This window comes from Physella acuta, unplaced genomic scaffold (genome assembly GCF_028476545.2).
Source record: "Physella acuta isolate Inbredline_101_S28 unplaced genomic scaffold, ASM2847654v3 ptg000063l, whole genome shotgun sequence".
Taxonomy (NCBI): Eukaryota; Metazoa; Mollusca; class Gastropoda; family Physidae; genus Physella; species Physella acuta.
In genome coordinates, this window is record NW_026731583.1 from 689,095 (window position 1) to 703,037 (window position 13,943).

Consider the following 13,943-nt stretch of genomic DNA (forward strand, 5'->3'; position numbering starts at 1 on the left):
CATACTGGCTTTTGTCACAGTGGAAAAAAAATACGTTTCAACGACACAGTGAAAATGTTATCACGTCGAGTGTCCCTGAGTTTCCTTACTTAAAATCTCACAGAAGTCACCGCTACCGTCACTGCGATGTGGGCTGTTGATCCCTTTTATCGTTTGAATTCTATACTTTGTAAACAACGCTTGTGAATGTTGGTGTACACACAGCTGGGAAAGTGAATTTTGGTGTACACAGTTGGGAAAGTGAATGTTGTTTTACACACAGCTGGGAAAGTGAATTTTGGTGTACACACAGCTGGGAAAGTGAATTTTGGTGTACACACAGCTGGGAAAGTGAATGTTGGTGTACACACAGCTGGGCAAGTGAATGTTGGTGTACACACAGCTGGGCAAGTGAATGTAGGTGTACACACAGCTGGGCAAGTGAATGTTGGTGTACACACCTGGACTAGTGAATGTTGGTGTACACACCTGGACTAGTGAATGTTGGTGTACACACTGCTGGGCCAGTGAATGTTGGTATACACACAGCTTGGCAAGTGAATATGGTGTACACACAGCTGGTACATACAGCTGGGTCAGTAAATGTTGGTGTACACAGCTGGGCCAGTGTACAATTATCAGGGCCAGTGGGATTCAGAAATAATTACATGAAATCTTTAGTTAATTAAAATAAAGGTAGATTTGAAACACATAACTCTACAGCCAAAGCTTTTTTTAAATACTTAATTCCATTACTTTTTTTGTTTGTATATATTGGTCTCAAACATCCGATTCATCTTAATCAGGAAATAAAAGAACCGTAAATCTGTAAGCACAGCTGGTTACGATCAGACTCGTGTCTGACGAATAATTTTATAGCCAGTGGTTCGTTATAACAAACTTGACACTTAAAAGAAAAACAACAGATGCAAAACATACAATAGTTTCAGTTTTTACAGAACTTTTGAAATTATTTAAAATATGCTGCAAAAAGTGCAAATCCAGGAAATGCAATATTTACAACATTTAAAATAGTTCCAACACTACTGTCAAAACTTGCTATAGAGTCCACAACAGGTTTTTAAAATTAAGCGACCAATTTTTTTATTTTTTTTTTACAATATATCAAAACATCTATTGAAACTACATTACATCTATTTAAACTACATTACATCTATTTAATTAAACTACATTGCATCTATTTAAACTACATTACATCTATTTAAACTACACTACATCTATTTAAACTACATTGCATCTATTTAAACTACATTTCATCATTTTAACTATATTACATCCATCTACAAATTTAAACTTTACCAAGTACATTCAGAAGATTATACAATACACATTCTTAATATAGGGGTCGCTATTACCGTAAATGACCGCGGAGGGATTTCTGGGGGTCGCCAACTTGTAGAGTAAATACAAACAAAAGCATTATGTTGTTATCTGCGTGGGGATCGAAGGAGACTTTGATTTTAGAAAATGGGGTTGCCACTTGAAAACATTTTGAGAACCTGTGTTTCACAAGGAGAATAAATGCGTAAAATCCTGTACATACAATTTACTCATAGTCTAGATGCTTATACCAGATATTGGAAAATAACGGACAGTTTTGATATAAAAATGTTTATTTTGATCTACATATTGTATTTTTATCTAATGTATATTTCTCCTCCCCCACCCCCCATCCTAGCTAAACTCTAAGCCCACCTCCCAAGTAAAGATCAATTTCATTAATTAATTAATGATATTGTTACAGATATTATCCATCATTTGCATTAGGACTTAATAATTAAATCTCGTTTTTGCTGCACTGCATTAGTAACACAAGACGTTGTGTAAAATTTCTATCAGCGTGTGGCCCAAAGAATTAGAAACGGATGGACTATATAGGGAGTGGATATAATTGAATTAGAAAACAAACTCGTTTACTTTCTATAACCAGGATAGGTTTGTAAAGTTTGTTATATATATATATATATATATATATATATATATATATATATATATATATATATATATATATATATATATATATATATATATATATATATATATGTATGTATGTATATATATATATATATATATATATGGTGTGTATGTGTGCTTGTTTAAAATACATAAATTGTTTAGTTGAATGAATATAACATTCCACGATCTCATCTGTCATATAGCCTGCTGTATTGTTAGGTCGCTAGCCACAGAGCTCATCCATCTATCTCTTACTTGTAACTAACAAACAAACAGTTAGAGGCAACACCAGCAAATAATGTTGATAGCTATTATCTTTCTGGTATCGTCTAGTCTCATCTGTCAGGCAGTCGCTGGTCTTTTTGGTAAGTTTACTGTTTCTCATGAGTATTATGTATAGTATATTATATATATATATATATATATATATATATATATATATATAGATATATACATATATAATACTCTTCATGGGGACCATACGAGACACCACGCAGCTTAGCAACCACCCTCACCCCCACCTGTCAGGTGAGCGATGGTTCACCCCGAATGTTTACAATAGTAGAGCCGGTTCGAATAAGTGACGGCTATTAGGGGCAGATAATTTAGTTTTTAAACGATTTGAAAGTAAAGGGAGATAATAATATTATTTTCATTGTCGTCTGTAAACGGCTGCTTTCACTGGGCTGGGTGGGTTGGGGGGGGGGGGGGGGGGGGAGCCAGAGGGGTGGGGTAGTGTCGAATTCACAAATTATGAATGGTTGATAAGCAGAAAATAAAACAACTAGATAGCGGCGTATGCTACGTCGCGGGTCGGCTCGTATAGTATAAAAGCTGCACTAAGATTAACTTAGATCTGCAAAGCTAATTTGACTTTTGTAGATGAGTGATCATTAATTGGTGTAGATTTCTGATCATTGACCTGTATATGTGTGATCATTGATTGTTGCTATGTGTGATTATCAACGTGTAGATGTGTGATCATTGAATTGTTTAGTTGTGTGATCATTAATCTGTGTCAAAGTGTGATAATTGACATGTGTAAGTGTGTGACATTTGAAATGCGATGCTTGCACTAAAACATCACGTGAATATTTATGTGAATATCTATGAGAATATCTAGGTGAATATCTATTTGAATATCTATGTGAATATTTATGTGAATATCTATGTGAGTATCTATGTAAATATCTATGTGAATATCTATGTGAATATCTATGTGAATATCTATGTGAATATCTATGTGAATATCTATGTGAATATCTATGTGAATATCTATGTGAATATCTATGTGAATATCTATGTGAATATCTATGTGAATATCTATGTGAATATCTATGTGAATATCTATGTGAATATCTATGTGAATATCTATCACCTAGGCACCTGTTACAATGACTTGGGATGTTTCTACAACACCCCACCCTTCGGCTTCACCTGGCAGAGACCCTTGGGTCTAGTCCCGCAGTCGCCTTCGAATATCAAGTAAAAACGTTCATTGTTAAATAAGTTTACTTATGTAGTTTTGTTAGACTGACGTGAATTCATTTCAACCGATCTTACAAGAATCAAACATTCAACATTTAGATACATTAAGTACAGTATATATATATATATATATATATATATATATATATATATATATATATATATATATATATATATATATGGACCTATGCATACCAAGCCAAAAGACCTAAAATCATTAAAAATCGGGATTTAAAGTAAGCGACTACGCGCCTTTTCGCCATACCACTTACCGCAGACTCACCATTTAAAAGCTTTCTCAATTTATTTGCTATTTTAAAAATCCAGGACCAAATTCCGCCTGTACACACGTACACAGCGAGCCACACCGCTAGACCTTGAGGCTGTCGATGTGAAAACAAGTCTCCAGACAACCTGGCCAGATTTTTCACCCAGACCGACCAAATTTGTCATCCATGGATTCCTCGATGGTACCGAGATTACCACGTGGTCTAAGGTCAGACATCAGCTTTACAAAAATATATTTATAGCGTTAAATTTGTGATGTAAATATAAACTCCATTCAGCCTTTACAACCGAAACAGTTGAATTCATCGACGTTTGATATTTGTATTTAGAGGAATAGTATCGGCGTGGCCTAGAGGTAGAGTCTGGGAGAGGGGGGGGGGGGGGTTCAAGTCTGGCCATGACATCACCAGAGTTTCTTCCATGCATCTCTTCACCCCCCCCCCCCCCAAAGACAATCTACCCCCCCCCCCCCGAACAACGAAATTGAATTTATATGGAAAATATACACAGTGCCTCGCCGCACTCCCCCGGAAAATGTTATCCGTCTCCCCAAAAATATCAAGTGCCCAGTGTTTCTTCCAGACTTTTTTCTCCGGGGGGGGGGGGGGGCGGTAGACTTTCATGGGGGGGGGGGGGGGTGGGGCAGAGACCCCCGAAGAGATGCCTGGCAGAAACTCTGCAAGTCCCCCCCCCCGGAGAAAAGAGTCCGGAAGAAACACTGGTTACCAGTAGTGTCTCTTGCATAAGTCAGGTACCCGAAACACCGGGACTATCAGCCTAGCAGTCATATGTGGAATCGCCTTACAATGCAGTCCAGTATAGCGATAATTTGGTTTTCATTTTACCTATTTTAAAAGCACATCTGAAGAGCATTTCTTGCAGTAATTATTATCCGGGAAGGGGGGGGGGTAAAACTTTTGTTAGGACACACTTACATTTTGATGAGGGATGAGGTGGACTCAAGTTGAAGCAAGATTTTCTATATAAATATGTTATTTTTTTTCGATTTCGAGGGTGACACCCGACCTAGCTACGCCACTGGTAACAACTGAAACTATTGTTGCTGGGTGGTAAACATGCTTCGGGGATCACATCCACCCCTCCCTTTCTGGAAGACATACCTGAAAGAAACGCTGTTTATGTAGATGGTAATAAATTATATGCTTTTTTATGCTTTCACAGAGCAGGAGATGAAAGAAGAGCTTCTGACCAAGGGAGATTACAACGTTATTCTGGTGGACTGGTCGGCTGGGGCGGTGCCAATATACACTCAAGCTACAGCCAACACCCGACTGGTGGGGCCACAGATAGGTCTTCTCATCAACCAACTCATTGTAGGTCAAAGGTCTTCTCATCAACCAACTCATTGTAGGTCAAAGGTCTTCTCATCAACCAACTCATTGTAGGTCAAAGGTCTTCTCATCAACCAACTCATTGTAGGTCAAAGGTCTTTTCATGAATCAACTCATTGTAGGTCAAAAGTCTTTACAAGAATCAACTCATTGTAGGTCAAAGGTATTTTCATGAATCAACTCTTTGTAGGTCAAAAGTCTTTACAAGAATCAACTCATTGTAGGTCAAAGGTATTTTCATGAATCAACTCTTTGTAGGTCAAAGGTCTTTACATGAATCAACTCATTGTAGGTCAAAAGTCTATACATGAATCAACTTATTGTAGGTCAAAGGTCTTCTCATCAACCAACTCCTTGTAGGTCAAAGGTATTTTCATGAATCAACTCTTTGTAGGTCAAAGGTCTTTTCATGAATCAATTCATTGTAGGTCAAAGGTCTTTACATGAATCAACTCATTGTAGGTCAAAGGTCTTTACATGAATCAATTCATTGTAGGTCAAAGGTCTTTACATGAATCAAGTCATGGTAGGTGAAAGATCTTTTCATGAATCAACTCATTGTAGGTGAAAGATCTTTTCATGAATCAACTCATTGTAGGTAAAAGATCTTTTCATGAATCAACTCATTGCAAGTTAAATATCATTTCATTAATAATCTCATTGTAAATTAAATGTGAACTCAATAAACTATTTGTAATGTGAAGGTCTTCTCATTAATCAACTCAAAGTAATTCAAATATCGGTCTGCTTATCATATTTTGTTATATCTAAGAAAAACAATAAACAATTATTATGTTTAACATTTAGGCTAATTTATTTTTAAAATGCTGTCGAATCGTGCACAGAGGCGTAGCGACACTTCCCGGCGCCCGGGGACAAACCTTTCGATTTGCAGCCCCCCCCCCCCCTCAAGATTTCGATTTGCACCCCCCCCCCCCCTCAAACTTTCAATTTGCACCCCCCTCAACCTTTCAATTTATTTTTCCAACCCATTTTGGCGCCCCCTAAGGTCGGCGCCCGGGGACATGTCCCCCCGCATCTTACTAAATTGTATTCTAAATCTTTTAAGTCTATATCGGTGAATTAACGTTGTTGTTTTGTTTACCATACCATCACGTTACAGGGCAAGTTTAACTTGTTGCCCAAACATGTCCACATCATCGGCCACAGTCTGGGGGCTCACACAGCAGGGTACGCTGGGGAGAGGGTGCCAGGTTTGGGGAGGATTACAGGTAGGTTGGTGAGTGGGGAGGATTACAGGTAGGTTGGTGGGTGGGGAGGATTACAGGTAGGTTGGTGAGGGGAGGATTACAGGTAGGTTGGTGAGAGGGGAGGTTTACAGGTAGGTTGATGGGTGGGGAGGTTTACAGGTAGGTTGGTTAGTGGGGAGGTTTACAGGTAGGTTTGTGGGGGGGAGGTTTACAGGTAGGTTGGTGAGAGGGGAGGTTTATAAGTAGGTTGGTGAGAGGATTACAGGTAGGTTGGTGAGAAGGGAGGTTTAGAGGTAGGTTGGTGAGTGGAGAGGATTACAGGTAGGTTGGTGAGTGGGGAGGTTTAGAGGTAGGTTGGTGAGTGGGGAGGATTACAGGTAGGTTGGTGGGTGAGGAGAATTACAGGTAGGTTGGTGAGTGGGGAGGTTTAAAAGGTAGGTTGGTGAGTGGGGAGAATTACAGGTAGGTTGGTGAATGGGGAGGTTTATAGGTAGGTTGGTGAGTGGGGAGGGTTACAGGTAGGTTGGTGAGAGGGGAGGTTTACAGGTAGGTTGGTGAGTGGGGAGGTTTACAGGTAGGTTGGTGAAAGGATTACAGGTAGGTTGGTGAGTGGAGAGGTGTACAGGTAGGTTGGTGAGTTGGGAGGTTAATAGGTAGGTTGGTGAGTGGGGAGGGTTACAGGTAGGTTGGTGAGAGGATTACAGGTAGGTTGGTGAGTGGGGAGGTTTACAGGTAGGTTGGTGAGTGGATTAAAGGTAGGTTGGTAAGTGGGGAGGTTTACAGGTAGGTTGGTGAGAGGGGAGGTTTACAGGTAGGTTGGTGAGTGGGGAGAATTACAGGTAGGTTGGTGAGTGGGGAGAATTACAGGTAGGTTGGTGATTGGGGAGGTTTATAGGTAGGTTGGTGAGTGGGGAGGGTTACAGGTAGGTTGGTGAGTGGGGAGGTTTACAGGTAGGTTGGTGAGTGGATTAAAGGTAGGTTGGTGAGTGGGGAGGTTTACAGGTAGGTTGGTGAGAGGGGAGGTTTACAGGTAGGTTGGTGAGTGGGGAGAATTACAGGTAGGTTAATGAGTGGGGAGAAATACAGGTAGGTTGTTGAGTGGGGAGGTTTATAAGTAGGTTGGTGAGTGGGGAGGTTTATAGGTAGGTTGGTGAGTGGGGAGGGTTACAGGTACGTTGGTGAGAGGATTACAGGTAGGTTGGTGAGTGGGGAGGTTTACAGGTAGGTTGGTGAAAGGATTACAGGTAGGTTGGTGAGTGGAGAGGTGTACAGGTAGGTTGGTAGGTGGAGAGGTTTACAGGTAGGTTGGTGAGTGGGGAGTTTACAGGTAGGTTGGTGAAGGAATTACAGGTAGGTTGGTGAGAGGTTTACAGGTAGGTTGGTGGGTGGGGAGGTTTACAGGTAGGTTATTGAGAGGATTACAGGTAGGTTGGTGAGTGGGGAGGTTTACATGTAGGTTGGTGAAGGGATTACATGTAGGTTGGTGAGAGGTTTACAGGTAGGTTGGTAAGTGGAGAGGTTTACAGGTAGGTTGGCGAGTGGGGAGGTTTACAGGTAGGTTGGTGAGTGGAGAGGATTACAGGTAGGTTGGTGAGTGGGAAGGTTTAGAGGTAGGTTGGTGAGAGGGGAGGTTTACAGGTAGGTTGGTTGGTGGGAAGGATTACAGGTAGGTTGGTAAGAGGGGAGGATTACAGGTAGGTTGGTGAGTGGGGAGGGTTACAGGTAGGTTGGTGAGTGGGGAGGCATACAGGTAGGTTGGTGAGAGGGGAGGATTACAGGTAGGTTGGTGGGTGGGGAGGTTTCCAGGTAGGTTGGTGAGAGGGGGTTTAGAGTTTGGTCTGTTAAATGGTTGTTAGTGTATGGACGATATCATGTTAGATGGTGTCTAACACATTATAGACTGATTGTATACATTTAATTAGCCTGGCAGATAGTATAGGTTTTAATCAGCCTAACACAATAAATATAGACTGACAGATTGTATATTTTCAGCATATAGGGCCCATTAACTAAAAATTTATTGGAAATATTTTTAAAATAATAAAACTTCAAATTGCAAATACTACACGATTAAAACTATAGATACATAAGTAAACTACATCAAACACATTATTCGAAGCCACGTCATTGTAAAAAAGAGTTCGCGAGTTTCAAATACACCCCCTCTACACATGCCGCAGCATAGAACATAGGGTAATGCCAGTAGCGAAGTATTGTGTGCTTTACTTCTACCGCTTCATAATTTATCTGACCAGGTTTGGACCCAGCAGGCCCAGAATTTGATGGCACGCCAGCGGAAGTGAGACTGGACCCAACGGACGCCATGTTTGTTGACGTCATACACTCAGACATGGGCTCTCTAATCAACTTCCGTAAATATTTTACGAATTTTTTTTTTTTTTGCTACAAAATGTTTAACATAAATTATACGGACAAAATATTAATATAAATTAATTTAAAAAATAAATCCCAAAAACCTATGTTTTAATTTTTCGTATAATTATTCTTCTAATATGCTCTTATTTGTATTACATCATGCGCCAAATGACCCGTTTACTCCGACTGAAACAGCCTTTCTTTCTGGATTTGCTTCCATAGCCTTTGTTTAACCAAGAACAAACTACAAGGCAGATTTATTTTTATTTTGGAGTTGTCTCTCCTGGATGGGTTACTGTCCCTAGTCGACGCGCCTTACCTGACCCGGTTTACGAACTTCGTACCTTTGTGTTGCGACTCATACTCTTATCCTCTCGACCACTGCGATTTTTTTTTAAAAATACGATTATATTTATTTTACAAAACAAAGAGGTTTATTAAAAACATTCTATGCTCAGTGATGACAAAATAAAATTAAAGAATATCATTGGGGAATTAGAGTGTGTATTATTGCCAAGAAAAGGCGCAAAAGGTTTAATCATCATTATCAAAGAGTACCTAAAAATTAATAACTTTGATTATCATTTATAAACTATAGATGGTGATATACAGAATAGTAGCGATCTATTTCGGCACCTAGGACGAACTATCAATTTTGCACAACACCCCAAACCTAGGCCTTTATATGTCTATATTTATTCACGATTGTGAGAATATAACCCCACCTGCCTAATTTGTCGTATAATTTACAGATCTCAGACGTTGGAACATCAATTAATGTAACAAAATTGTCAGGAGATTATATGCCACGTTTTAAATACTTTCTGCATGGGTTATGAAAATTTCTTACAATAAATTTAATAACTTTTGAATCTATTAGTAAATATTTTTTTAGAACATTTTTTTCATTAATTTTACCCAACAAATTATACGACGTGTTAAAGTTGTAGAATCATTACTATCACTGTACATATTTGACATGTGTATGTCTAATAGTTATTTTATAATTAATTATTTTGTTTCTCTCCCTTAGTGTTGGTGTATATGCCCATTTGTTAGATTTTCGAGAATTTAATAAACAAAAGTTAACTTGATCTAATTTATTCCAGATTTTGGCATAACACAGAATGTAGGTCGCGTCGACTTCTACCCAAATTTAGGTCACAACCAGCCAGGATGTAGCCAGTCAACAATCAATTCTGTTGAGCAGTGGGGTCTAATTAGCGGTAAAGTGTTTATTGGTTTCATTAGGTATTGTGTGATGTGGGGTCTAATTAGCGGTAAAGTGTTTAAATAGCCTCATTAGGTGTTGTAATAATGGGAACTAATTAGCGGTAAACTGGTTTACTGCCCTTATTAGGTATAGTAATAATGGTAACTTATACGCGGTAAACTGGTTTAATAGCCTCATTAGGTATTGTAATAATGGTAAATAACAAGCGGTAAACTGTTTTAATGGAATCATTAGATGTAGTAATAAAGGGAACTAATTAGCGGTAAACTGGTTTAATAGCATCTTTAAGTGTTGTTTGCATGAGGCTGATACAATTCATTATTTGTGTTTTGTTAACTTCAGGCTCTAATGAACTAATGACCTGCAGCCACAACCGTGCAGTCAAACTTTTTAAAGAGAGCATCAACTCTGTTTGTAGCTTCACCAGCTACTCGTGTGATAGTAGGTAGTCCAAACTGGCGAAAAAGTGCGTTTTAGGGTCAGTTTTTGCGGTTTTCAAAAAAAAAATTTCACTACTTCTAGTTGTCCTATAAGAATAAAAATTATATGTCAATAAAGTTTAAGTCTTTATCTGTCGTAATCTGGTATTTTTATATCTGTAACACATGTTTGAATGTGTTTTATATTTGTTTGAAAAGTATCAGTTACGTCAACAAATTTCACCGTTTTGCGTGTACCGATCGACCCCACACTGTTTTATTTGGTCGCGGCTTCGCGACGAAGCATCGTAGAAGCATAATCTTAATGTCATTTTAAAGATCGAATTCTAGGCTATCGTTCGATGTATAAATTGAAAAAAATAACTTGTTTATTTCATTTAAAAAATACAGATTTTAAACTTTAAATGACGATATATACACGGAAACAAACAAATTCTGTTTCAATTTTTACACCGATGTAAAGTTCAGTTTTATAACTACTTTGTGTTGTAAATTCAAGTATTTCTGATTTACGGTCGCGAAGCCGTACCCCCAATAAACATATAACCCTCGAGTCGACTTTCAGCCCCGAGTAAGTTGCTCGCCGAACGGTTTTAAAGGTTGACGACCGATGATGCTAAACGGATTTTACCCTTGCTAGAGCCTTCAAACAAGTTGTAAGTATCATTTTTAAAGTTTCATTTCCATTTTAATAAATGAATTTTAAGTTTGAATGTCAGTTTGGTTTAATTAGTACACGTTATTAATGTAAATTTAAACGCTACAAGTCCACGGTTTTAGCGGGTGAACTACGCTTGTACACAGGGTGTGTTTAGACGTGAAGCTATTTAATTCAGGACATTCTAGGGACTTAAAATATGGATGCACTTAACTATTAGATGCTAGTGTTTACTAATTCTTTAAAATCTATTGACTGGGATCAATGATAGGGTCGTATTACTACAGTTTATCTGGACTATCACGTCAAAATTATGAATCGACAAATTCAAAATGGCCACCAGACTATCCTGGTTACTATGTGGACGAACTCAATTATTTACAGGGAACGAAGGTTAAATACTTATAAAATACTAATGAAACACAAAAGAAATTTATAATTATAATAACTATACATTTTTATCAATGTATTTAAAACAAAAGACACTAAATATGAAGGACTAATGTGATAATTTTTTTTTATTTTCTGTTGTGCACTCTGATTCTGATTCCCCTGCTGAATAATGTGAAATGGTCTGCGCCAGTCTCCTTAATAAAATGTACCAGATCAATTTTTAGATGGTTGTGCAATTTATTAAGATTGTACATGTTGTGACTTAGTTTTAAATGTTATATTAGTTGTAAGTGTAAGTAGTACTAGTAGTATTTCTCATTATTTATTTATTTTATATGCATATAATAGTAACAATGAAGGACAGTTAAGTTGTCCTATAGGATGTTGAGAACCACAGTATGGCATCTTCATCATTGGATATCTCAACCATTGTGGGACAAGCAACGATTATTTCAAATTTCATTCAGTAGAATTACTCTTAAAAATATATATTAAAAAATATAAATTACTTTTAACAAAAAGGTGTTTTCAGGCTTTTTCATATGTTTCCAGTTATAGTCATAGGACAAATAGTAGGCCTACACAATAGTCTAGTAGTAAATTTAATTATATTTTATTAATCACTAAATCAATTGTTCGTTCCATAGCTGGAGACATTTACGGTGGCCTATCCAGAACTTTCCTTACAAGGGAAGGGAAGAAGGCCAAGACCCCACTCCCCCCTCCCCCCTACAATTCCCAAAACATATTACTTACTCTTGATGCTCCACAAGATCAAGGTTGAGGGAAACAAGACGTTCAAAGATGTTCCCCCAAAACGGTTCCCCCAAAGCAGTTATCAGGTTTGAAAAGAAACCAAAGCATGTGGCATCAACTGCTGCATCACTTGTAAGCATCACGTCTTTATTAAACTACATTACATTACATTTACTCTACTAAATTTTGATTCTGTTTGTCCTGCACTAGATAACTGTGGTATTTTTTAAAATAATATTTTAACTCATGTGATTTTTGAAAATAATTAACACATTTTTCCACGTCGATGTTACCAACACAATAATTTTAGAGTTATTCCAAAGCAAAAAAAAAAAAAAAAATTGAATTTTTTTTTTTATGAAAATAAAAGTGACCAAAACGCATTTTTGTCATTTTCAATTATTTTTTTACCTTGAAAGACTCATTTTAGATGACTGAAAAAAATTGGGCATATATATTACAAACTTTGCAGCAACTTTACCAATTTCCACACTTCTATGTTATTTAGTTTAAAAAATATGGGTTCTCAAAAATGGCACTTTTTGAAAATCAGTTTTTTACCAAATTTTGCTTTTTTAAAAATCGCATAACTTTTTTATTTATTGAGATATTTTTATAAAATTTGTGGCATAGACCTTACAGTTAAAAATTCTTTCATGACATACTCACTCCAGAAGTCTGCAATCAATAGTTAATTTCAGTTTGGACTACCTAGTGATAGCGAGGACAAATTTAAAGTAGGTCCAGTGAATGGAACATGTATCACTGCCGCTATCTCAGGGGCGGGTTGAGGTTTGTTTTGGTGTAGGTGTGATAATTGCTACATGACGTCGACATTTTTAGTGTGTTATTGTAAGGTGCATGCTATCTGTCATTTTTTTCTAATGGATTTTTTTTTCATAATCTCTGCTTAAATACACGACGACATACAAATGTTTTGTTGCAACTATGTACTGTGTGCTTTCTCTCCCCATCACAAACCATTTTCTAACTAGCATATGGAACAATTGTATCTATGAATAGGCACCTTTGAACATTATATATATATATATATATATATATATATAAAGAGAGAGAGAGAGAGATAGATAGAGAAAAAAAGGCTCTATATATAATTATCTGTATATAAAGTGCATATATATATATATATATATATATATATATATATATATATATATATATATATATATATATATATATATATATATGTAGGCCTTATATATAAATATAAGTATATTTATATGTATATATATGTATATGTATATACATGTATATATATATATATATATGTATGTATATATATAAATATATATATATATATATAACATGATTGTTAATATGTCATCTGACAGTCAGGACAATGCACCACTTGTGGTCCATCTGGTTGTGCCAACATGGGATTCTGGGCTGACACCAACAAGAACGCTACAGGCAAATATTACATCAAGACAAATGGTGCTGCACCTTTCTGCACGTCTTGATGATGCAAGTCTTTTGTCTTAAATGTTGAGTGCAAAGAATGTAATAGATTTGTGGAAGGATTTTCGAGATCTTTAACATTACATATTTAATCGACGTCTTAGTAAAGATAAACGTGTTCAAAATTAATTTTTTCTGAGATCATTTGTCCATGACATTATTTGTACTGATATATTTTGTCCATGAGATCATTTGTCCCTGAGATCATTTGTCATAAGATCACTTATCATGGAAACGTCCCCATATATATATATATATATATATATATATATATATATATATATGGGTGGTAGCAGGATTGTAGGAAGAAAG

At 36.9% G+C, this 13,943-nt stretch overlaps 1 protein-coding gene across 1 annotated transcript; it reads left to right on the top strand.

Moving 5' to 3' along the window:
• The first annotated feature begins 1,887 nt into the window (after positions 1 to 1,887).
• LOC131950626 (inactive pancreatic lipase-related protein 1-like) lies at positions 1,888 to 13,756 on the top strand. The gene is made up of 11 exons (XM_059312832.1): positions 1,888 to 1,935; positions 2,160 to 2,321; positions 3,339 to 3,441; positions 3,772 to 3,940; positions 4,878 to 5,066; positions 6,208 to 6,316; positions 8,551 to 8,667; positions 9,781 to 9,897; positions 10,248 to 10,340; positions 12,867 to 12,889; positions 13,505 to 13,756. Exons 2-11 carry the CDS (start codon positions 2,255 to 2,257, stop codon positions 13,631 to 13,633), a joined length of 1,116 nt encoding a protein of 371 aa, XP_059168815.1. The 5' UTR covers positions 1,888 to 1,935; positions 2,160 to 2,254; the 3' UTR covers positions 13,634 to 13,756.
• Positions 13,757 to 13,943: the final 187 nt, after the last annotated feature.